The sequence below is a fragment of the Felis catus genome, chromosome C1 (genome assembly GCF_018350175.1).
Source record: "Felis catus isolate Fca126 chromosome C1, F.catus_Fca126_mat1.0, whole genome shotgun sequence".
In the NCBI taxonomy this organism is placed as follows: Eukaryota; Metazoa; Chordata; class Mammalia; order Carnivora; family Felidae; genus Felis; species Felis catus.
The window spans coordinates 65,311,509-65,337,472 of NC_058375.1; the positions used below are offsets into that span (position 1 = coordinate 65,311,509).

General features: G+C 35.2%; 1 protein-coding gene and 1 non-coding gene across 6 annotated transcripts in view; one reads left to right on the forward strand and one right to left on the reverse strand.

The window, feature by feature from the left end:
• The window catches only part of DNAJB4 (DnaJ heat shock protein family (Hsp40) member B4), a 49,277-nt gene that overhangs the window by 20,415 nt on the left and 2,898 nt on the right, over window positions 1–25,964 (forward strand). For 2 of the 5 annotated variants that reach the window (XM_006934864.5, XM_019837284.3), the window contains exons 2-3: window positions 19,062–19,303; window positions 25,362–25,930. In XM_006934864.5, coding sequence (XP_006934926.1) covers window positions 19,093–19,303; window positions 25,362–25,930 — 780 coding nt within the window. In that variant the 5' untranslated portion in view covers window positions 19,062–19,092. Of the gene's footprint in view, window positions 1–18,205; window positions 18,228–18,897; window positions 19,304–25,361; window positions 25,931–25,964 lie in introns of those variants that run through there. The other 3 variants (XM_019837283.2, XM_011284910.3, XM_019837286.2) reach the window with 3 other exon arrangements.
• On the reverse strand, window positions 2,357–2,462 carry LOC111562102. Its single transcript, XR_002745155.2, has one exon. It is a non-coding gene; the product is annotated as a U6 spliceosomal RNA (small nuclear RNA).

A 25,964-nucleotide genomic window follows, 5' to 3' on the forward strand; every position in this document is an offset into this window, starting at 1 on the left:
ATAATGAGAATCGACTACTTTGTGGGTAAATTTGATTTTGGCAAACAGCCAAAGTCATTTATGGCCAGGAGGGATGGGTTAGTTGAAGATGATTAAGCTGGACAGTATAGAGGTATGATTAAAGTCTTTGTCAACCTTTTAAAACATATTCCCCCTTTTTGCTAAACAAATAGCTTACTTACCACCCTAAATATTCAAATATATTCCCCTTAGCAGATATGCCCTGGTTGAGAATTAATACATACAAGTTTTATTTTACCATCAGCCAGGCTGATGTTTTATAGTGAGTGCTGTGTTTATAGTGAAAACTACAGTTTTTTATCTTATTTTTTTAAGTTTATTTATTTTGGAGAGAGGGAGCGTAAGGCAGGGAGGAACAGAGAGACAGAATCCAAGCAGGCTCTGCACTGTCAGCATGGAGCCCGATGTGGGCCTTGAACCCATAAACCATGAGATCATAACCTGAGCTGAATGCAAGAGTTGGACACTTAACTGACTGAGCCACCTAGGCACCCCAAAACTAGGTTTTTAAAAGTTTGCTAGATATAATAAAATTTTACTCTAGTGCATATTTAGACTTCTTTCTCCCTCTAGTCAAGAATAATTTGTATAAAGCAAGGGTTGGCAAATGTTTTTGTTAAAGGTGAAACATTTACATTTTTAGGTTTTGTGGGCCATAGTCTTGCTGCAACCCCCCAACTCTGCCACCATATAGTGAAAGGTACTATTTTATATATTTGTATTGTAAACTCCCAAGGGCAGGGATCCTGCCTTCTACTGTTTTATACTTCATGGCATATAATACAGGAGAGCCTCAATAACTGTTGCCTTGACTTCCTGATTTAGTTTAGATAATGAAAAGACTTCATTTTAAAATATTAAATAGCCAAATGTTAAACCCTATCCATTTAAACTTCAGTTGTTCTTTTTAAGCAGTTACAGTAGTTTGGGCTCATTTTATTTGGAATTAGGCAGTCCATGGCCTAATTTTATAGTAGTGTTGAATACTATAAAATATGTTGGCTTATTTTATACATTTCCTAATTAATATTTGGCAGGTTGCAAATAAAGTCTTTGAATCATAGTCGAATCATAGTAGCAGTGGTTTAATTATGACCTAATGGATGCAACATATTTTGAAGATATTTGATAGTTTGGATTAGGTACTGATTTAAATGAAATCATTTGAGTTTTAAACATTGGGAGAGCTAAACAAACAAACTTGCTAGATAATCAGTTTATTGCAGTCTTGGCTAAGATTCTGACAGTTCAGTGAAATAGCCTGTAATCTTTCCTGTCTCTCCTCTGTGCTACAGACATTTTTTTTTTATTTGTGCTAGTTGTCTTATTCTGAGGAACTGTTGGTTTCACTGTAGCTACAGACTACTACCCTTTCTCTAGCCAATTAAGTTTTTCAAGGGATTCTGATGCCTTCTTTGACTTCTTATGAAAGGAGAAACTTTAGAAAAGAATAAAGTGAAAAATCACATAAATTCCTCATTTCCTAATGTGGCTTTTACTTTCAGCATTGTAAAAGTATACACTGAGTAAGCATGTGTAAATGGAGCCATTCCCACTCTTTCATTCTTTTTTTTTTTTTTTCAACGTTTATTTATTTTTGGGACAGAGAGAGACAGAGCTTGAACGGGGGAGGGGCAGAGAGAGAGGGAGACACAGAATCGGAAACAGGCTCCAGGCTCTGAGCCATCAGCCCAGAGCCCGACGCGGGGCTCGAACTCACGGACCGCGAGATCGTGACCTGGCTGAAGTCGGATGCTTAACCGGCTGCGCCACCCAGGCGCCCCCCCACTATTTCATTCTAAATGTAAAGTATTAAAAAAAAATACAAGTATGTTTTATTTAAAGATAAAAAATGGGAGCACCTGGGTGGCTCAGTTGGGGGAGCATCCAACTTCCAGTAAGGTCATGATCTCATGATTCGTGAGTTCAAGCCCTGCATTGGGCTTGCTGCTGTCAGTGCAGAGCTCACTTCAGATCCTCTGTCCCCCTCTTTCTTCCCCTCCCCTGCTCTCTCTCTCTCTCTGTCAAAAATAAATAAACATTAAAAAAAATTTTTTTAAGATAAAAAAATGGAATATTATTGGGGTGCCTGGGTTACTCAGTTGGCTAAGCATCCAACTTCAGCTCAGGCCATAATCTCGCAGTTTGTGAGTTCAAGCCTGATGTCCATTTAAAAAAAAATGGAATACTATTTTTCTACATTAAAATTAAATTGACAAAATTGTAACATATTTAGAGTGCACACTGTGATAATTTGATATATGTCTACAACGTAAAAGGATCCCTTCCCCTTTAGTTAATCCACATGTCTATCACTTCACATATTTACCTCTTCTTAAAATAATAAATCTTCACAGATTTGAACGTCATTCTTGCACAGAGGCCTTGCTAATCTTTCAGTGTTATTCCAATTACAGTACAGGTGTTGTTGAACTGAGCACTGGGATACTATTTCATAAGTTATAATGGACTTTTCTTTAGAGTGTATCTGTTAAGATTTTATTTCCCCTAAATGTGCATCTGTGAGGAATATGTGTATGTGATATACTTAAGTTAACAGGTTGAGGTTTCTGCAACATTGGATCATAGCACTGGTAATTAGTAGGAACCTCTGAATCTACACTGGCTAATACAGTGGCCACTAGCCACATGAAGCTAAGGGCTTGAAATGTGGCTATGTGAATTGAGTAAGTGTAAAATTAACACTAAATTCTGAAGACGTAATACCAAAAAAAAGAATGTGAAAGATCTTATTATTTTTATATTGATTACATGTTGTAATGACAATATCTTGGATTTACTGGGTTAAATAAAATACATTATTAAAATTAATTGCACTTTTCACTTTTTTTAAAATGTGGATTCTAGAAATGCTTACATTACATATGTGGCTTGAATGTGTAGCTCACTTTATATTTCTGTTGGATAGTATTGCTATAGATGATATGATCTTTTTTTTTTTTAATGTTTATTTTTTGTGAGAGAGAGCTTGTGAGCATGTGGATTAGGAGGGGTAGAGAGAAGGGGAGAGAGAATTCCAAGCAGGCACTGCCTTGTCCGTGCAGAGCCCCACATGGGGCTCAATCCCACGACTGTGAGATCATGACCTGAGCCAAAATCAAGAGTTGGATGGCCAACCGACTAACCACCGAAACACGCTGATACGATCTTTAAACATAGAGTGTTATAATCAAATATCAATTTACAAGATCCAATTAAAATGACCTAGAATTCTATAGTTTTTTGGTTCTCTGATTCAATATTGGCAAGTAATGTAGAGAACACTTGTAACTGATTCCAAACTGCTAGGAAAGTATGGGATTAGCTCACTTTATGTTCACTAGTCCTCTAGTAAAGCTTTTCAATGACTTCTTATCAAAGAGGGTAAGAAAGAAGGGCAAGTTGTTACTGGGCTATTTTATTAGGATACTTTTTTTTTTTTAAATAAGGAAAGCCTTGTGAGGAGAAGGTCCTTTTTTTTTTTTTTTTTTTTGAGAAGGCCCTATGCACATCTTGGGGCTTGGACTCACAACCTCAATGATTGTTATTCCACCAACTGAGCCAGCCACGCACCCCTAGGATACACTTTAATACCATCACAGAATAAAATCAGTTCTATATTCCCCAAAAAAGGAAAAAAACATTTATTTATTTATTTATTTATTTATTTATTTATTTATTTAAATAATCTCTACACCAATGTGTGATTCGAACTCACAACCCTGAGATCGAGAATTGCATGCTCTTCCAACTGAGCCAGCCAGGCCTTCCAGGAAATTATTATTATTTTCTTTTAGAGAGAGAGAGAGTGCGAGTTGGGGAGAGGGAAGAGAGAATCTTAAGCAAGCTCCATGCTCAGCACAGAGCCTGACATGGGGCTCAAACCCACAACCCTGGGATCATGACCTGAGCCGAAATCAGGAGTCAGAGTCAGACACTCAACCAACTGAGCCATCTAGGCGCCTCTATTTTTTTTTTTTTTTTAACAGTTTTAGTTTTTCATTTAATGTTGGTTATAGAGACAAAATGGTCACCATTCTTTGGGGAATCAAAGATAAGGATGGGTTATTAAATATATTGCAAATGCCCTCTATGGGTGGGATAGATTTATCTCAAGTATACATTAGGATGCCTTCAGCTTTTTTTTTTTTAATAATTTATTGTCAAATTGGTTTCCATACAACACCCAGTGCTTATCCCAACAGGTGCCCTCCTCAATGCCCATCATCCACTTTCCCCTCTCCCCCACCCCCATCAACCCTCAGTTTGTTCTCAGTATTTAAGAGTCTTATGGTTTGCCTCCTTCCCTCTCTGTAACTTTTTCCTTCCCCTTTCCCTCCCCCCTGGTCTTCTGTTAAGTTTCTCAGGATCCACATATGAGTGAAAACATATGGTATCTGTCTTTCTCTGCCTGACTTACTTCACTTAGCATAATACCCTCCAGTTCCATCCACATTGCTACAAAAGGCCATATTTCATTCTTTCTCATTGCCAAGTAGTATTCCATTGTATATATCTTTTTTTTTTTTTTTTTTAAGTAGACCCCGTGCCTAGTGCAGAACCCAACATGGGGCTTGAACTCATGACTTCAAGAGTCAATGCTTAACCAACTGAACCACCCAGGCACCCAGAAATTATTATTTAAAAAACAAAATACTTCTGATTCAGATAACTCTAGTAATTTTTATAAACTTAAAAAAAAAGTTTATATATTTTGAGAGAGAGAGAGAGAGAGAGAACATGAGTGCGAACAGGGGAGTGGGATAGAGAGAGAGGGGAGAGAATAAGAGAATACCATGCAGGCTTTGTGCTGTCAGCACAGAGCCCCATGCTGGGCTCAGTCCCATGAACCATGAAATCATGACCTGAGCCAAAATCAAGAGTCAGACAACCAACTGAGCCACCCAGGTGCCCCAATTTTTATAAACCTCTTAAAGCAGTTTCATGCTATCTTACTATTTTGAAGGCATGTATTTTAAATTTAATTTAAATTAAAAAAAATTTTTTTTTCAACGTTTATTTATTTTTGGGACAGAGAGAGACAGAGCATGAACGGGAGAGGGGCAGAGAGAGAGGGAGACACAGAATCGGAAACAGGCTCCAGGCTCTGAGCCATCAGCCCAGAGCCCGACGCGGGGCTCGAACTCACGGACCACGAGATCGTGACCTGGCTGAAGTCGGACGCTTAACCGACTGCACCACCCAGGTGCCCTATTTAAATTTTTTTTAACGTTTATTTATTTTTGAGACAGAGAGAGACAGAGCATGAACGGGGGAGGGGTAGAGAGAGAGGGAGACACAGAATCTGAAACAGGCTCCAGGCTCTGAGAAGTCAGCACAGAGCCCGACGCGGGGCTCGAACTCACGGACTGCGAAATCATGACCTGAGCTGAAGTCGGACGCTTAACCGACTGAGCCACCCAGGCGCCCCTTAAGTTTTTTTTTTAATGTTTATTTTTGAGAGAGAGAGAGAGAGAGAGAGAGAGAGTGCTGGAGAGGGGCAACAGAGAGAAAGGGACAAAGGATCTGAAGTAGGCTCCGCATTGAAGGAGAGAGCCCGATGTGGGACTCAAACCCACGAACCATGAGATCATGACTTGAGCCAAAGTTGGATGCTTAACCAATGTGGCAACCAGGTGCCCTCCAATTTTTTTTTTTAATTTATTTTCGAGAGAGAGAGAGGCAGAGCACGAGCAAGGGATAAGCAGAAAGGGGGAGATAACAGATTCTGAAACAGCTTTCAGGCTCTGAGCTGTCAGCACAGAGCTCGACATGGGGCTCAAACTCACAAACTGTGAGATCATGACCTGAGCCAGAGTCAGATGCCCAACCAACTTAGCCACCCAGGTGCCCCCCAATGATTTTATTTTTGAGTAATCTCTATACCCAATGTGGTGCTTAAACTCACAACCCTGAGATCGAGAGTCATATGCTCTGTGGACTGAGCCAGCCAGCTACCACCGTATTTTGAAATTTTCAAAATTTTGTTGTAAATCATTTCTTTTGTAAAGACCATTAAATCAATAAAATGTAGAATAAAATAGAGTGTGTGTATTCTATTATATATTCTATAGAATATAGTGTGTATTCTATTATAGCTTCCTGAAGGAAAAGTATTATAAAATAAAGCAATGACACAGTATAAAACTTGAAATCATTGGGAATTCTAATATAACTATAGTGATAAAGTGCTGGGAAATTCTGGCGGTACAGATAGTAAGTAGTCCAGGAAGAATTATGATTGATAAAGCTCTTGTTACCTTTTTAGGTTTGTTTGACATCTTTTACTGGTGTTCTTGAAGCTTACAAATATTAATGAAACTTTGTTAATAACACTGCACGCTAAGAGAACCAAGAAAGTAATTTCATTAGCTTCAAAGTAAATTGACACTTAAGAGATGTCAAATATCAATTTTTTTTTTTTTTAAGTTTGTTTTAGGGCAGTTGGATGGCTTATTTGGTAGGGTGCGATTCTTGATCTTGGGGTCATGAATTCAAGCCCCACATTGGTCATATTGTTTAAAAAAATAAACTTTGTTTCAAAGACTTAATAAGTTAGCACTTTTTTTTTTTTAAGTTTATTTATTTATTTTGAGAGAGAGCACAAGCTGGGGAGGGCAGAGAGAGAGGGAGAGTGAGAATCCCAAGCAGGTTCCATGCTGTCAGCGCAAAGCCTGATACGGGGCTTGCCCAGATCTCACAAACCATGAGATTATGACCTGAGCCCAAGAGGCAGATGCTTAACTGACTGAACCACCCAGGCGCCCTAGTCACTTTTTGAAGAACATGAAAGCAATCATTAAGTTAAAAAAAAAAATGACATTCAAAACTCTCAACAATCTGACCATAACTTCGGTCATCTTCCTAAAGTGAGCCTTCCTAAATCCTATGCTTTAACCTGACCAGTCTTTTTGCTGTATCACATACATTTTATGCTCTTTTTGTCTGGGCTTTGTGTTCTTGATCCAAACAGAAAACCTTCCCTGTGCCCCTCTTTCTTTCTAAATTCTATCAATCTTTCAAGACGCTGCTCATAGTTTTCTTTTATAGACATTTTCCATACCCACCATTCCAGCTCAAGAGGAGTATATAATTAACATTTGCATAGTATTTTACTTTTGTAAAGCCCTTCCACATATTTTCTTACTCTTTATGTTAATCTAATGAGATAGATGATGTTTTCCATTTTATGGAATAAGGGAATTGAGTCTCGGAGAAATAGTCATTTTTCGAGAACTTCACATAGATACTAAGTAATGAAGCTAAGAATATTAGAACCACTGCTCTTATTCCAAGTTTCATGATCTTTCCTCATGGCTTAATGGTCCCTTAAGTACTATAACAGTTATATAACACACTTATTTGAAGCTACTAATTGTTTACTCTATTTGTATTAAACTATTAAACTTGATTGTTAGCTGTAGGTTTGAAGGGATATGTACAGATTATACATGGGGAAAGTGAATAAATGGAAAAGGTGAAGAGAGCTGAATACATCTCTTGATAATAGAATCAAAGAGGTCATTAAGAGCTCTTTACCATTCCATTTGCTTTTCTGAAAGCATTATACCTTTTTAAAAGTATACCTAGGGATGCCTGGGTCATTCAGTCAGTTGAGGTCAGACTTTGGCTCAGGTCATGATCTCACAGTTTGTGAGTTCGAGCCCCATATAGGGCTCTGTGCTGTCAGTACAGAGCCCCCTTTGGATCCTCTGATCCCCTTTCTCTCTCTGCCCCTCCCTGACTTGTTCTCTCTCTCTCTCTCTCTCTCAAAAACAAACATTAAAAACAAAAGTATAATGACGAGACTTGATCCTTTTCCTGTACCTACCTTAGTGCCAAATTTTTGGTATAATTCTTAAAACGTAGCTGAACAGAAGTCTTTCCTGACCATCCTGGCTAAAGTAACGTTTCTCCATCAATCCCTGTCTTAGTAACATTGAAAAATTTTCTTTAAAGCACTTCAAACTATCTGAAATTAAATCACTTCTTTATTAACTTGTTTCTTGGTTTTCTTCTCTCACTAGAATATGAATTGAATGAAAGCAAGGATGTTCTCTATCTAGTTTATAGCACATAGTAAGCACTCAGTAAATATTTGCGAATGAGATACTTTATTTATGGAGAATGTTCACTATAATAACATCCATCTTTTAAAACAAGTTTTAGAGTATTCATCAAATACTATAAAATGTGCACTCAAATGCTATTGACTGCCTAATTCCAAATACAAGTCCAAATTACTGTAATTACCTAAGGAAGGACATTTTATAGTCAAGAAAAAAGTAGGATTTCTAGAACAATTTAAATAGGGTGTAATGTCTTAAAGACATTTGCCTTAAGCTTATTATTCTGTCTTATAGCCTAGATGGAGCAAGAAATGAATGTCTTCAGTATTTTTCTACTTTTTTTCCCTAAAGATAAATTTGCATTTGTAGCCATGATAAAATTTTTAGGGATTGTAACTTATGCTCAAAGTCTGAAATCTTTTCACAGAAATGAAAATTTAGCATCTGAGTTCCAAATTTACAATAAAGCAATTTGCTGTAAGAAATAAATGATAATTTCAACAAGAATTCTCAGGTTTAAAGGCATTTTAGGAAAATATAACATGTAAAGGTTAAATATGTATCCAATTACTACATGGTCAGTAGTTTGATTATATGAAATTATTTAGATAAATATCTAAAAGCAGACCAAGTAATAGAACAGACACAGTACTCTTTAAGTGTATGTTAATATTAGAACAATGTCTACTCTAATTTTAAGAATAAATATCATAACTATTTGATTGCTAGCTAGAGAAAAGCTCTTTGAAATCTTATCACTAGTTTTAATATCAGATGTGTATGCATACATGGAAAATAGATGAGAAAGCACATGGAAGTGTTTTGATAAACTATATTGTATACATGTTATTATAGGGAAGACATAGAACAGTTACTGTTTTTGACACTAAGAAATAAAATTTAGAAAGAAAAGTCTGAAAAGGGAACATGGTAAAGGGCATGACCTTAGAGGATGCCTGAGTCCTGTGGAGGTGACTCTAGTTATTTTCATACTTTATAACAAGTAAAACTTCCTGAATAAAGGAAGATCTCCAAGTGGGAGCAAAATGGTTTGTATAGTTTAAACTAATGAAAACAGTTTATATGGATATGTCATCACATACATTTTAGTGCTTCCCAATGTGTATTATCTAATTCTCACAATAACCTTTGTGACTTAGGAATTCAGAGAAATTAAATGATTTGCCTAAATAACTCAATTAAGTGACAGAGCTGAGGTTAGAAAGCATTTAAATTCTTAGGTCTTTATTCTTTAGACATTTGTAGCCCCCCTTATGCTAGTCCACTAACAGAAATTGAAGATTCAATTTGGCAACTTCCAAATTAGTATGATTGAGGTATATGAGGCATTGACAGAAACTAAAACTGGAAAGATCTTCTGGCCCTAAAATCAAAGATACATATTTTAAGGGGCACCTGCCTGGCTTAGTCAGTAGAGCGTGCTTGACTCTTGATCTCTGGTTTGTGAGTTCAAGCACCATGCTGGGTGTAGAGATGACTTAAAAAAAAACCAAACATTTTTAAGAATATAAACATTGCACTTTTTTCCATTTTTAAAAAAAATATTTAAGTAGATTTTATTTTTTTAGAGCAGTTTGAGGTTCACAGCAAAATTGAGTGGAAGGTACAGAGATTTCCCATAAACCTCCACATATGCACAATTCCCCCTCCCCCATTATCAACATCTCCCACTAGATGGAATATTTATTTACAACTGGTGAACTTCTAGTGATAAATCACTATTACCCAGAGTTTGTAATTTACATTAGGGCTCACTTTTGGTGTTGTATATTCTATGATTTTGGACAAATGTAAAATGACATGTGCCCACCATTTCAGTATCATACAGAGTAGTTTCACTGCCCTAAAAAATGCTCTGTACTCTACCTATTTATTCTTCCCTTTCCACTAACTCCTGCCAATCACTGATTTTTTTACTGTGTCCATAGTTTTGCCTTTTCCAGAATGTCATATATAGCCTTTTCAGGCTGGTTTCTTTCATTTAGTAATATGCACTGACGGTTCCTCCAGTGTCTTTTCATGGCTTGGTAGCTCATTTCTTTTTAGTGCTTAACAATATTCCATTGTCTGAATGACCAGTTTATCACATTCACCCACTGGAAGACATCTTGGCTGCTTCCAAGTTTGGGCAATTACAGATAAGGCTTCTATAGACATCCATGTGCAGGTTTTTGGGTAGATCTAGGTTTTGAGTTTCTTTGAGTAAATACCAAGGAGCATGATTGCAGGATTGAATAAGTGTATATTTTGTTTTTTAAGAAACCGTCAAAATATCTTCTAGAGTGTACTATTATTTTGCAGTACTACCAACAATGAATGAGAATTCCTATTACTCTATATCTTTGCCAACATTTGGTGTTGCCAGTGTTCTGAATTTTGGCCATTCTTCTAGGTGTGTTGTGATGTGTTTGTTTATTTTCACTTCACTGATGACTTTTGATATGGAGCATCTTTTCATATGCTTATTTGCCATCTGCTAGTCTCCTTTAGTGAGGTTTCTTTTAAGGTTTTTTGGCCCATTTTTCTTTTTTTAAATTTTTTTTATGGAAAATTTTTTTCAATGTTTATTTATTTTTGAGAGACAGAGCATGAGTGGGGAAGGGGCAGAGAGAGAGGGAGACACAGAATCTGAAACAGGCTCCAGGCTCTGAACTGTCAGCACAGAGCCTGACTTGGGGCTCAAAGCCATGAATGTGAGATCATGACCTAAACCGAAGTTGGACGTTTAACCAACTGAGCCACCCAGATGCCCCCTTTCAAAAAAATTTTTTTAATGTTTATTTATTTTGAGAGGGAAGGAGAGAGAGAGACAGAGAGGGAACACAAGCCGCCAGGGAGGAGCAGAGAGAGAGGGAGAGAGAGAATCCTAAGTGCTAACAGTGCAGAGCTCCATAGGGGGCTCATATTTACTAACTCTGAGATCATGTCTTGAGCCAAGGTCAAGAGCCAGATGCTTAACTGACTGAGCCACCTAGGCACCCCTGGCCCATTAAAAAAAAAAAAAAAATGTTTATTTATGTATTTTGAGAGAGAAACAGAGAGAGGGAGGGAGGGGCAGAGAGCGCGAGAGAGAATCCCAAGCAGGCTCCACGCTGTCAGTGCAGAGCCCGAGACGGGGCTCAAACTCATGTACCATGAGAACATGACCTGAGCTGAAATCAAGAGTCAGACGCTCAACCAACTGAGCCATCTGGGCGCCCCTCTTTGGCCCATTTTTTTAATTGGGTTGTTTGTTTTCCTGTTGTTGAGATTTAAGAGTTCTTTATATATTTTGGATAATAGTCTTTTATCAGATATGTCTTTTGAAATATTTTCTCCTAGTCTGTGGCTTGTTTTCTCATTTGCTTGACAATGTCTTTCTCAGCAGAAAATTGTAATTTTAATGTAGTCCAGCTTAACAATTTTCTCTTTCATGAACTGTGCCTTTGGTATTTTATTTAAATCATTGCCAAACCCAAGGTCATCTAGATTTGTTCATATGTTCTAGTGTAGTTTTGCATTTTTACACTTAGGTCTGTGATCCATTTTGAGTTAATTCTTGTAAAAGGTTTAAGGTCTGTGTCTAGATTCATTCCTTTGCAAGTGGATGTCCAGTTGTTCCAGCACTATTGGTTGAAAAGACTATTTTTTTTCTCCATTGTATTGCCTTTGCTCTTTTGTCAAAGATCAGTTGACTATATTTATACATCTCTATTTCTGGACTCTCTATTCTGTTCTATTGGTCTATTTGCCTGTTCTTTCACCAATACCAGTCTGGATTACTATGTTTGAAATACAGTCAAGGTATTTGAAATTTGCATTTGAAATACAAGTGTATGTATTTGAAATACGATGAATGCTACCTATGTGAAGGTTTAATGATTGTAAATTTTAATGGAGTCAAGATGAATAAGTAACAAGTATTAACTGGAGCATTTGGAAAGAGCCATTTATTCTTAGTTGGACAGCTGTTGTGTGTGTGGATGCATACACTTGTAAATAAAGACATTTTATTATCCCTATGGTGTAGTAATTATTTTGCAGGAAAAAGTCCTTCTAGTTGATATGATGAGATCATTGTTATCACAATAGTACTCAATACTTCCATAGTCCTCATTATGTGCCAGTCACATTTAAGTGCATCACACATTTATCTCATTTAATCCTCACAACAGCCCTATGAAGTAGATAGTAATGTTAATCCCATTTGACAGATAAGGAAACTGAGGCATAGTAAAGTTAAGTCCAAGGCTCCACAGCTGGAGTCATGTTGTCAGGACTCTAACCCTGGCAGTCTGTCTCTAAAATCTGTGCTTTTAACCACTACACAATCAATATTCCCTGGCGCCACCCTAGCAAATTTTATAACCACTATTCAACTCTCTTTTTTTAAAAAAAAAAAATGCTTATTTATTTCGAGAGAGAGAAGAGAGAGAGTGAGCAGGGAAGGGGTAGAGAGAGAATCCCAAGCAGGCGCTGCACTGTCAGCACAGAGTCTGACATGGGGCTCTATCTCATGACCCTGAGATCACGACCTGAGCCAAAATCAGAAACCCACTGAGCCAACCAGGTGCCCCACCACTATTTAACTATCTAAAGTACTGTGAGGACAAGTGTAAAAGAGCCTCAGTCTGTTTATTCTTGGATAAGAAGTATTAGGGAATGGAAGTCACAACTTACTAAAATTAATCACTTGAGAAATTTCTGAACTAAATGTACCTACCCATTTATGAATGAAATATTGACAGAAAAAGTTTTCAACAGGAGCATTGGTAAAATATTAGAAGTCGTTTGCCTTCAAGTATTTAAGTGATGATCTGAATTTTAATAATAATTTCTTCTGAGACTCTAGAAGGCATGCTGTCTTTCTTTGTACTAATGTATTATAAACTGGGAAATGATTTGTGAATTGGAGAAAAAAACTTTTTTATTGTATATTAATAAAGCCAAAGTAGAAGGTGAAGATGGCATCAGTTGAATGACTAGTTAGGTACTTTTAGGATTTTTAGTGTGTGATTCAAGTGCTATCTTTAGTTCTGATATCTAAACATATTTAATATTTGAAACTGATTATACAATCAAAAATAATTTCTGTAAAAATAATTTATCTATAGTTACTATGAAAGCATAATATCCCAAATAAGGAATCTTTGTTAAAGTTATTGAAAAAATATGTATAATGTCATTAGAATTTTTACTGAATTCTGGACCATGTCTCCCTAAAATAGAGTGGCACACTTCCTCCAAATAAATTATTGGGTCCAAAACCATTAAACCATGTTTAAAAAAAAAAAAAAAAAAAAAACTTTGATAAATAAAATAGTAAATACACTTAAGTTTTCTGACTTGGTTGAAAAAATTAAAATCTCTTAAAATACATTATAGCTTTACTTCAGTTAGAGATGAACCACCCCGGGGCGCCTGGGTGGCGCAGTCGGTTAAGCGTCCGACTTCAGCCAGGTCACGATCTCGCAGTCGGGAGTTCGAGCCCCGCGTCAGGCTCTGGGCTGATGGCTCAGAGCCTGGAGCCTGTTTCCGATTCTGTGTCTCCCTCTCCCTCTGCCCCTCCCCCGTTCATGCTCTGTCTCTCTCTGTCCCAAAAATAAATAAACGTTGAAAAAAAAAATTAAAAAAAAAGAGATGAACCACCCCTATTCCAGCATGAGAACTTAATCTTGTAAACTATAAACATTAAGGAGAAGAATCTTTGTAATATTAATTAATTAATTAATTTACTTACTTGTTTATTTTTAAAGTAAGCTCTATACCCAATATGGGGCTTGAAGTCATGATCCCAAGATCAAGAGTTACAAGTTTTATCAAATGAGCCAGCCAGGTGCCCCTGTAATTTTCTTTTAATAAATGGAAGAGAATTGTGTTTTCATGGAATAATCACATTAATGTTTGATTAGTAAAAATTTTAAAATACATATACTAATTTTATATCTTTATTAAAAATATAGTAGCCTTAAAGAAATTTAAGGGAAAAAAGTGTATGTTTTATTAACTCTGGTTCTTGTTACCCAACTTTCTGCCATACACATATATATGTATAAAATCAAATAAGCAAGGATCTGTGTGATTTTTAAACAGTATTTCAAATAGACTATTATGTAGTCTTTTGGCTGTGTTTTTATTATTATTATTTTTTTAATGTTTCTTTATTTTTGAGGGAGACAGAGACAGAATGCGAGTGGGTTAGGGACAGAGAGAGAGGGAGACACAGAATCTGAAGCAGGCTCTAGTCTCTGAGCTGAGCTGTCAGCACAGAGCCCGATGCGGGGCTCAAACTCACGAGCTGTGAGATCATGACCTGAGCCGAAGTCGGATGCTCAACCTACTGAGCCACCCAGGTGCCCCTGTTTTTATTTTTACTTTAAAAAATAGTGGGGCGCCTGGGTGGCTCAGTCGGTTGGGTGACCAACTTCGGCTCAGGTCGTGATCTCGCGGTCCGTGAGTTCGAGCCCCGCATCAGGCTCTGTGCTGACAGCTCAGAGCCTGGAGCCTGTTTCAGATTCTGTGTCTCCCTCTCTCTCTGACCTTCCCCCATTCATGCTCTGTCTCTCTCTGTCTCTAAAATGAATAAACGTTAATAAATAAATAAATAAATATAAAAAATAGTAAAAGAACCTTGTTCACATCTCAGCTCCATTATCCCTAAAGGCTGCCCCTACTTTTTCCCTTACATACTCTATTTTTGTCATGATCATTATTTACAGGGATGACAATTGGTCACCCACCCTGATTAAAAAAATCATACAAACACCCTAATCTCACAGATGAAATAAAACTTAGATGAAAAAATTTTAATGTAAAGTGATTGTGTAATGGATTTTTAACTCCTAAGTGGTAGAGGAGATAGCTCAGTCTGAAAAAAGTAAATGTAACGAGTAAAATTTCTCTAAAATACTATGCAGTTTAATGACTATATTAATCTATTACCCTATTACATCTAGTGCTATGAGTTTATTGGTATGTTCATAGTTTTTTTTCTGTGAACTATTTTTAAGGACAAATTTCCAGGTTATGGTATTTATAGGGATTTAAAATTTTTTTTTTTATTTTTTTAATGTTTATTTATTTTTGAGAGGGAGGGAGGGAGAGAGAGAGAGAGAGAGAGAGAGAGCGAGCATGAAGGGGGGAGGGATGGCAGAGACAGAGGAGACACAGAAGCCGAAGCAGGCTCCAGGGTCTGAGCTGTCAGCACAGAGCCCGACGTGGGGCTCAGACTCTTGAACCATGAGATCATGACCTGAACCAAAGTCAGAAGCTTAACCGACTGAGCCACCCAGGTGCCCCTTAAAATTGTTAATACTTGTTCCCAAATGATTTTTAAAATTATATCTATTATTTATTTTTTTAATGGATAAATGGGTGTTTATTGTTACCAATTTTGAACTGTCCATTTACATCATACATACTTTTTTGTATTTCTCGCTGTTTTAGTTTCCTAGGGCTGCTAAAACAAATTGTCACAAGGTAAACATCTTAAAACAACAAAAATTTATTCTTACACTTTTGGCAGCTAAACCAAGATGTGGGTAGGGCCACGCTCCTTCCAAGGGTTCTGAGAGAGAATCCTAGGAGAGTAGTATAGAGTTATACATTTCAGGAATAACTTTCCTGTTATGAGTGTTTCTCATTCTTTAAAAAAAAATGTAGTGGATTTTAGCTCTTAAAAAAAAGGGATGTTTTTCCTCAGTAGCCTGAGTGTGCTGTTTTTTTTTCCCCCCTCTGGGCCTACCTAATTTCCTAGGCTCCATGGTGCTTTTTTCTGCTCACTTGACATTGAAGCAACGGAGAAATAGTCAGGCTCACCTGGCTATGGGTATGAGTTGGCCTTGACCCCTCAACTGCCCACTGATGCTGCCATATTTATCTTCTTTATTGCAGTATAGTTGAACACACAATATTACATTAGTTTCAAGTGTATAACACAGTGATTCAGCAACTCTTATCGGTTATGCTGTGCTCACCACAAGTGTAGCTACCATCTGTCACCATACAATGCTATTACAATACCATTGACTATATTCCCTATGCTATACCTTTCATCCCTGTGACTTATTCATTCCCGTATATAATATCTTTATCCATTCATCCATGAATGGACACTTAGGTTGCTTTCATGTCTCGGCTATTGTAAATAATGCTGTTGTGAATGTGTGGGTGCATATATCTTTTTGAATTAGTGTTTCTGTTTCCTTGGGGTAAAATACCCAGTAGTGGAATTACTGGATCCTGTGGTATTTCTATTTTTAAATTTTTGAGGAAGCTCCACAGTCTTTTCTACAATGGTTGCTCCAATGTACGTTTCCACTAACAGTGCATGAGGGTTCTCTTTTCTTCACATCCTCACCAACATTTGTTATTTTTTGTCTTTTTGATACTATCCATTCTGACTGGTGTGAGGTAATATCTCACTGTGGTTTTGATTTGCATTTCCCTGATGATTAGTGATGCCAAACATCTTTTCATGTGTCTGTTGGCATTGTTCCCAAATGTTTGAAAGAATTATTTACAGTACTCATTTTACCAAAACCTAGCTAGATTGTTTTATTATTTAAAATCTTCAAATTATAACTGCTTATTTAATAACTTGAAATTTCACAGTTGAGATGAATTCTTGCTTTTCAGGTTTACCACTATGGTTCTTTTTTGTGTGTATGATATTTGAAGAAATATAAAAATCCTTTATCATCCTTCTCTACATGTAGAAAGTCAGATTTGTTTCCATTTGTTAATAGGTAATGCATTTCTCCAAAATGTGAAAGATCTAGTCTCGGGTTCTAAAGTCATTTAATATGCCAAGTCCTGGTAACATTTCTAGCTATCTGAAAATGATTAAATCAGATAAGAATCTATTTTTTCTTTCCTCCCAGCATTACCTACCAGAACAATTCAGGCTTTTCCCAGATAGTAATGTCAGTGTTCCTTTGGTAATGTGTATTTTAAAGGAATTCTTTTGGAAATTAATTCTAGAAAAGGTGATTTTTATTATATTTTTACTCCTACTGTAAATGCTGTACTTCTACAGGACTTCAGCTTGCAATTTTTTTTAAGTAGGAGTTTTAAGTTGACTTTGGATATTAGCATTTTCCCCTAAGGTTTTTGGATTTGAATGTTAACCTTTTGACATTGAGTATTCCTTGATGGAACTAAAAAATTTGCTTGAATGGCTGACAAATCTTTGTAATCTGTAAATAAGCTAGAAAGATGCTATTCATTTCTAATACCAAAGTATTTTTAAAGGAGAGAGTTTTGAAAAACAGGAAATCTTAGCTGTCAAAGTAAAAAGATGAATGTTCTGAAAGAATTGCTGAATCATTAATGTAAAACTGCTTGGCATATAGAGTAGGTGTTCCCATATCTTTAAAGGTTAACATGTGATTGTTACCTTTTCACTATACTTTAAACATATATGTACATTTACTTTTCCTTTAAATGTTCTTTGTTTTCTTCCAAGTTTACAGATTTAAGGTATCTATAGGGCTGTGTGCAATTCTTTTGACATTTTCTTATTAATCCATCTTTCCATTATATTAGAAATGGGAACATCTTTGAAAAGATGACAAAACAATAGGAGATAAAAGATGAGTAATATAGACTGAAAACATTTCTCATAAATATACAAAATATATACAAAAAAGCAGATATCAAAAGGGGATGTAAATGATATGACATAAACTTTGTTAACAAAAAAACAAATACAAAACTATAAGTATCATAAATATAAATATAATATAAATATTTATAGGAAAAAATGACTACAAGGAAATATACTTAGCAGGAATTACTTAAAGTGGTATGATAGGGAGGTTTTTATTTTATTCTTTTTTCTTTCTGTTTTCCAAAACCTTCAGCAATGAGTATTGATAATTATAATTAGGGAAATGTGTTTTTAAAAGCAAAAATATTTCTCATATCGCTGCCCTGTAAATAGCGTATCCAGATTTCAAGATGATCCAGTTAAGGTCTTATAAGAAACATGAGTATTTACTGTCTGTAACCTGATACATTTCTTCTATCTTTCCTGCAGCACAAAAATTCTTTAAATAGTGACCCTAAGAGTTGGGCGGAGACAGAGGTGGGGGGAGTGGGATCTCATTCTGTTTTTGCTAAAGTAGCTAAAATCAGGTAAGAAGCTTTCACAAATACTTAGTTTGCCAGAACTATTAACTCTTGTATATTACAGAAAACTAGTTAAAACCACTAACTAAGATAATTTTAAGTCCTTGACTGCTTTTGATGTTTATGATATCCTTTTACAATGTGAAATTGGTATGTTGACCTCCTGGCATTTCTGATTGATAGACCCCAGGAATTCTGAAAATGACACAAATTATCTGAAAATGTTAATTTAAACAAACCATATTTTAGCATTGTGTATCTTAAATTTGGATAACTTGAAATTGAAATTAAAATACCTAAAATCAGTTCAAGGGTACCTTTAAATTTGTATAATGCCTTTAATTTATTTTAACATAGGATGCCTATTGGCTATAATTATTTTGTTTATTTTCTCCTACAATAGAGTAAATAAATACGTAGTTATATTCTGTGCTGAAATATTGGGTTCTTAATCCACTTAGCTTCTTAAAAAGGAAATAAAAATGGTAGAGCCAGAAGGAAAATGAATAGTTAATCGTGGAGGAGGAGAAAACCTAGCTCTGTACTTTGACTAGAGGCAGCTGGGGAAGTGACGTCCTGTAGCATTTGCTGTTCTAGAAAGTACAGAGACACGTAGTGAAAATGGGAGGATCTAGAAGGAGGCTGTCTCCTGTGTAGTGTATATTTATCTGTAAGTAAGCCTTTGGGGAAGGAATTAAATAGAGACGCTGCTTGCTTGCTGCCTTAAGACAGCGAAGCTGAATTGCTGATTTGCTTTAACTTTTAAAATACCCAGCTTGGTTTATTTTTCTTGGAATCGTTGTATTGCTAAGACTGGGGACGCTGTTTTCTTTCACAAAGGGAAATCTAAGTTCATTTCAAGGCATTCGAAATGGGGAAAGACTATTATTACATTTTGGGAATTGAAAAAGGAGCTTCAGATGAAGATATTAAAAAAGCTTACCGAAAACAAGCACTCAAATTTCATCCGGACAAGAACAAATCTCCTCAAGCAGAGGAAAAATTTAAAGAGGTCGCAGAAGCTTATGAAGTATTGAGTGATCCTAAAAAGAGAGAAATATATGATCAGTTTGGGGAGGAAGGTAAGTATTCTGTGTATATCTTTAAATCTCTCCAGCTCTGTCTCTCTTTCTCCCCCGCTTTCAGCTTTCTGGTCATAATTAAATTATCAGGCATCAAAGTAGAAAGACAAATAGATAAAAGCAAGATTTCATCTTTGATCATATGAGTAAATATTATTACATAGCTGTGAATGAAATGTATTTGCTTGCCCTTTTTTTGGCATTTTGTAATATATATATTCTACCAGTAGATTTATGTTAACATTGTATATTTGAAAAGAAACCTTAAATTCCCTTGCCCATTAATGAATTGTGTCAAAGTCTTATGCAACCTGTTTTGTTTTCTAATGAATTTTCTGCCAGAACCAATAAAGATCCTTCAGTCATTTAAAATTTTAACATTGGCAGTTCACATTCTGGGTAGTTTATATTTTATTTGCAAAAACGAGAGAAGTTTTTTGCCTTTCTGATAGCAATTTAGTTTAGATGGAACAAGACAGAATCGTCTCCCTGAGAAGCAGAAGGCCCAGGCATTCAGCTGTAGTTGTTTTTGGCATTCCGCCTGGAGAGGAAAGAATTTTCCTGATGTCATAAAATACCAGAACAAGTTTTTAGCTTAATTGTAAACAGTAAGTGTGTGCCAAGAAACTGAGATCTCAGAAATACAATTTTTGACCTAAAATGGCCACCTAGTTAGAACAATTATTGATTTACTTTTAGGTAACATTATTTCTTTTGAAATTTTACTATCTAGGTATTGAGGAAAGCGTGACAACTTCCCTTTCCTCTCCCTGCCATACTTTTGTTTCTTGCACTGTGAGATCAGAAACTAGTTGAATACAGTAAACAGGGGTTATTTAAGATTATCCTTTTATCATTCTGGATTTTAAATTAAATTTGTCCATCATCTCCATATAAATGTAGCTATGAAGACTATTTTAAATTGCTAATTAACAGCAACAACAAAAACACTTTAATTCCTATAGGTTCTGGGATTTTTAACATTTCAAATCAGGACCAAGTTATTTCATTATTTTTTTTCCTCCCAAAATGTTCTCTTTTAAATCATTGTAGTTATGAAAACTTTTTTGTTATTTCTTTGTCTCCTTTATTGCATTTAACGTGAAATTTTCCTAATTAGAAATATACCCTAAAATACAGTGAAGCACTAACTCATTAAAAAAAAAAAAATTTATATAAGCAGCGTGATTGTGTAGAAACTTTTTTCTTTTTGTTTTGTTTTGTTTTTCTTTTTGATCTGAGTTGCCTTAAATTGCAGTTTCTATTGTTGGTGATGAGGACCTGCAGTGTCAGGCTCTTACAAGATAAATATTGAAAAAGGCAAATAATGGCCAGTTCAATTCTGCTTATTCCTTATGGCCATATTAATCAAAATACGATTTGGTTCATCTCAAAAGCTAAGCAGGATTGTGAGATACTTATACTCTTTCTGAAGAAGTTATTTGTGATTTTGTAAAGGAATTCACAAACATGAAGCAACACTATACATTCCCAAGAAAAAGCAGATATCCACTGCTTAACCCACATCTCCCTGATGGCTCAAGTTTGTTTATGACGAAGCCATAGAATTCAGTGTATACTAAGGATATTTATCTCCAGAATTTTCAAGTCATCCAATGAGACATTTTTCTTGGCTTAATATTACCTCTTAATAGTGTTTCTCTTCAGTAGTATTTCTCTAGTTTGATTTTTACTGCTCATCATCACAGTGAGTGAATTTTTAAAGAACAAAAGCAGTATCATCTCTGTACCCTGAATCTTTTTTTGTTCTTGATTCAGATAATTGCCATAAACAATAAAGGTAATAGAGAGGGGAGAATAAATTTTTTAAAGCATTGAAATATATCCAGAAATATCATTCTCTAGTTAGGAGTTATTTGAAAATACAGTTAAACGAAAGTTATTTGATTATTTTTTCAAAAGTATTCTTCCTTTACAGAAAAGCATTATATTTATTTGCTCTTTATTCAGAATAGCTCATTTATTCTTTGAAAAAATCTCTTGTAGGTATACTGTTTAAATGTGGGAAAACATTTTTTCTCTTTGCCTTTCATTGGTCAGTTTGTATCTGCAGGCCTGGTTCCATAGCTCTATGTGTTTCTCCAGTAGTAACAAAACACTGAATGTTAGGACTCTGGAACTGTTAGTAATTTATATGATATACTTGTTTCCCCCAGTTATTACACTCGCTGTCAAGGCCTAGGACAGTGGGAACAGGAACCATGAACTGAGAAGTATATGAGTTGAACATGCTAAATTTATATATTTAGAGACTAAGAGAACCAGTGATCCAGTTTATTCATGTTTTGAAAATCTCTAATATCCACAGTTTTAAATGCTGGGTTTTAAAATTTTTGGACAAAACTAAAGATGTTTTAAATTTACCATATGACCCAGCAGTTCTGCTCGTAGGAATCTGTAAAAGAGAAATGAAAACATAGGTCCACAAAAAAGATATGTACATGAATGTTCATAGCAGCATTAGTTGTAATGGCCCCAAACTGGGAACAATTTAAAAGTACTATCATTAACTGGATGGATAAACAAAATGTGATATATATGTATGTGTGTACATACACACAGACACACTGGTATACTACTTAGCATTAAAAAGATTGATTTAATGAAACATGCTATAACATGGATGAACCTCAAAAACTATGCTAGATAAAAGAAGTCAGATGTCAGAGGCTACATATGCTATGATTCCATTTATTGAAATGCATGGAAGAGGCACATTTATAGAGAAAGTAAGTGTATCAATGGGTCGCCTAGTGCTAGAAGTGGGAGCAGGGATCAGCTACAAATAGAAAGTAGAGAACTGGTTAGGTTGATGGAAATAATCTATACCTGGATTGTGATGATGGCTGCACAACTCTACAACTTTACTAAAATCACTGATTTATATATTTGCAATGGGTTAATTTTATAGTATGTAATAAATAAAGCTATTTTTAAAAATAGAGAAATGTTCTCCATAGTTGAATCATTTTAAAAACAAAAAACACCCACAACTACAGAAATTTAAAATTGGATTTTGAACCTGTATCTTCTAGAAGGTTTTAGGTTTGTGGTTCAATGGATTTCAACAGAAGTTTGTATTAAAATGCTTTAAAAAAAAAAAAAAAAGACTTTCAGTAATGCCTCCTTACAGCATCCTAGATCTGTAACCCTAGATCCTAGATTTCTTTTCCTTTATGCCTTTTTTTGGTATGTAGTTTATTGAGTCACTTTCTTTAACTACTGAAAGGTAGTATTTATAATGATCAAACTTGTGTTTAGTATATTAATCTTTATACTCACTTGTTCCTTCTTTATGTAATCAACTGAATCTCTTTATTTGCTATGTATTTTTAAAAATAAGTTGAATTTTTGAGTCAAGACTACTTAAAGGATCTCATTCTAGTAACTTTGTAAGTCTTGCTATGAATCTAGATTTTTACATATCAAATCTCCTTAAAGTAAGAATTGTTAAAGTCCTGTAATTTTTTTCTTTGAAATCCTAATTCTTCTCCAGTGCTGCTTCTTTTGACAAACTTTCAACTAACTAGTGGAAATTATTGTTATGGAGAGTATACCAAACACATATTTGTTTTTGGATTGCAAATTGGTTGGTTTGTTTTTAAATAATAGCAGTCTTGCTACACAGCATGGGCAAATGTTGATTCCAGAGTATATTCCTTATCATGAAAAGTGATGATGGTGTCTAGAAAATATTTTGGAGAACAGAGGGAATCCAGTTGAATATTAAAATTTTCCATGAGCACTCAAAATGTATGTAATAAAGAGTTGACTGTATAGTTGATAACATGCCTGTTATAATTCAGGTGCTAGGCAATCAAGTGATACTTACATAATAATTCATGTTATATTGTTATGAATATTGGTATGATTTTCTCAGTCATTGTAGTAGCCTTGTACTTAATCTGAGCGATGTATGTACTTGACTGTTTGGTGTCAAGGAAAACCTCAAAGCTCCATTGTCAGCTTTGATAAATGTCACTTCAGACTGTGTGAATCTTCTCAGGGCCTCTGTAATCCTGAGTTACCATTTTTGGCAGAGAAGAGATGAGGTTTTAAGGAAAAGCCAAACCCATAGTGTAATAACTTAAAATGTTGTTCTTTCTTTTCATGAATTTATTATGAGTCCAAAGTATTTAGATTTTGTCTTGTAGAGAGTTAGATTGGGCAAGCTAATGTACTCAACTCGTTCTTAAACTATTATACTCTATTATATTTGTGAGATAAAAGATGAAATGATTGAAGTAATTTAAGCATTGGTTCAGTCACATTGGTCATGACCTTGAGCTATATACATAACTTGTCATTTATAAAACTCTGTCACTATCTTTTTTTAACATTTGGAGTTAAAACTGTACCACTAAAAATTATAAAAAGAAGTTTTGTGTGAGCTGCATGTTAAAACTCCTTGTCCTGCTTATACTTGTCATTCTCTTTCTGAAAGGAACATCCTAACTGCTATTTGGATGTATCATTCAATACATATTTTAACAGTTTTTCAGATTATTAAATTTTTCTTAGTCTCTCCAGATTTTTATTCATGGATGAAGGTAAAAATTTAAACATCAGTTGAAACTGTTGGATGAAAAAGAATATATATATATATATATATATATATATATATGTTTGTTTTGAAATTTTAATTTTTATTCCAGTTAACATACACTGTTATATTAGATTTGGGTGTACAATACAGTGATTCAATACTTCCATACTATATGTAAACTTTTTAATGGAAGAAGCCAAATAGAATAAAACATGCAAAACTAAATCTCTTTGAAAGCATGCCTAGTGGTTCCAGTATAATTTTTTATTATTAAATCTCTCATGTATGTGTATGTGTGATTATACTTTATATAGCTTTTGCCTCTTCTCTATCCTGACATTCAAGATCCCTTTCAAAGTTTAAACACACTTTAAGAATTAGTTTATTCTCTAGTCAATAAACATGAGCGCCATCGTTTTCAGCCCTGTATATGTGAGCAATGCAAAAATGAATAGAATGTATTTCCTGCCCTCAAAGTACTCACTGTTTGAAGATACTGGAATCTCTTAATCTCTTGAATTTATCACAGTTTAAAATTTTTAGATTCTATTCCTCCTTGTTTCCTTGGTCAGGAATGCCCGTAAGGCTCATTCAGAAACTTTGCTACTACTATAATGATATAAATCCTTGTCAGTATTGATCCTTTAAAAGACCACTATACTAATGTTTGATGGGTCTTTAACAGAAACTGTCTTTAGTATATAGCAGAAAATGGCAGCCTCAAAAGTATAAGTGTTTGTGAACTACATATTACTTAGTTGAATCTTAAAGAACAGGGTCAAAATTCACTATCTCAGAGTCTGAAGCAAGATGTGCACAACAGACAGAAATAACCAATCCAAGACTCTTGATGTTAGTCTTCTTTCTACATAGTGTTGAAATTAATGCTGTCACACAATATGCCTAAACAATTTTGTTAGCTAGAGTAGGGTAACAGTTTAAAGAAACATTTTTCATAATGTGTCCTAATAAAATTTTTTCCCCTTTCTGCCACAGAGTCTATTTTAATTCTTAAAGTAAAAGATGATCTAAAATGAAGCTAGTTAGTATGAATATGGTATTTTATATTATTGATTATGCTCTATAATGATACTTAAAGATTTAAGTTATGCATTTTGCATCTATTACCAAAGACCTTTCAATTGTCGTCTTTTGAAAACTTACATACGTCAGGTTATCAAACCAGTGGTTTAATAACCTCTCTGAGGTTCCTGACTTTATTTTCTTATTTATGTATAGAACAAAGATTCAGGAATAAATTATCACTAAAGATGGGGATGTGGAGGAAGAATTTGAAAGCTAAACATTTAACTTAGGATGAAATGATCAAAAGTTAGGTAACTGTTCTGTATTTAGTTACAATGGCATTTCTGGCCAATCTTAATAAATTATAACCTAAGGTGGCCAAAATCTTATTAGGGATACAACTTTGAAAGTTTAACTTTCGAGAGTTGCAAGCTTTTTTCTAATCACGTTTATTTGTTCATTTAGGGTTGAAAGGAGGAGCAGGAGGTACTGATGGACAAGGAGGTACCTTCCGGTACACCTTTCACGGTGACCCTCATGCCACATTTGCAGCATTCTTTGGAGGTTCCAATCCCTTTGAAATTTTCTTTGGAAGACGGATGCCTGGTGGTAGAGATTCTGATGAAATGGAAGTAGATGGAGATCCTTTTACTGCCTTTGGATTCAGCATGAATGGATATCCGAGAGACAGGAATTCTGTGGGACCCTCCCGCATTAAACAAGATCCTCCAGTTATTCATGAACTTAGAGTATCACTTGAAGAAATATATAGTGGTTGTACCAAACGGATGAAGATTTCTCGAAAAAGGTTAAATCCTGATGGAAGGAGTTATAGATCTGAGGACAAAATTCTCACCATCGAGATTAAGAAAGGGTGGAAAGAAGGCACCAAAATTACTTTTCCAAGGGAAGGAGATGAAACGCCAACTAGTATTCCAGCAGACATTGTTTTTATCATTAAAGATAAAGATCACCCAAAATTCAAAAGGGATGGATCAAATATAATTTACACTGCTAAAATTACTTTACGAGAGGTAAGTTAGTAGCACCAGGGATTCTGAAACCAGA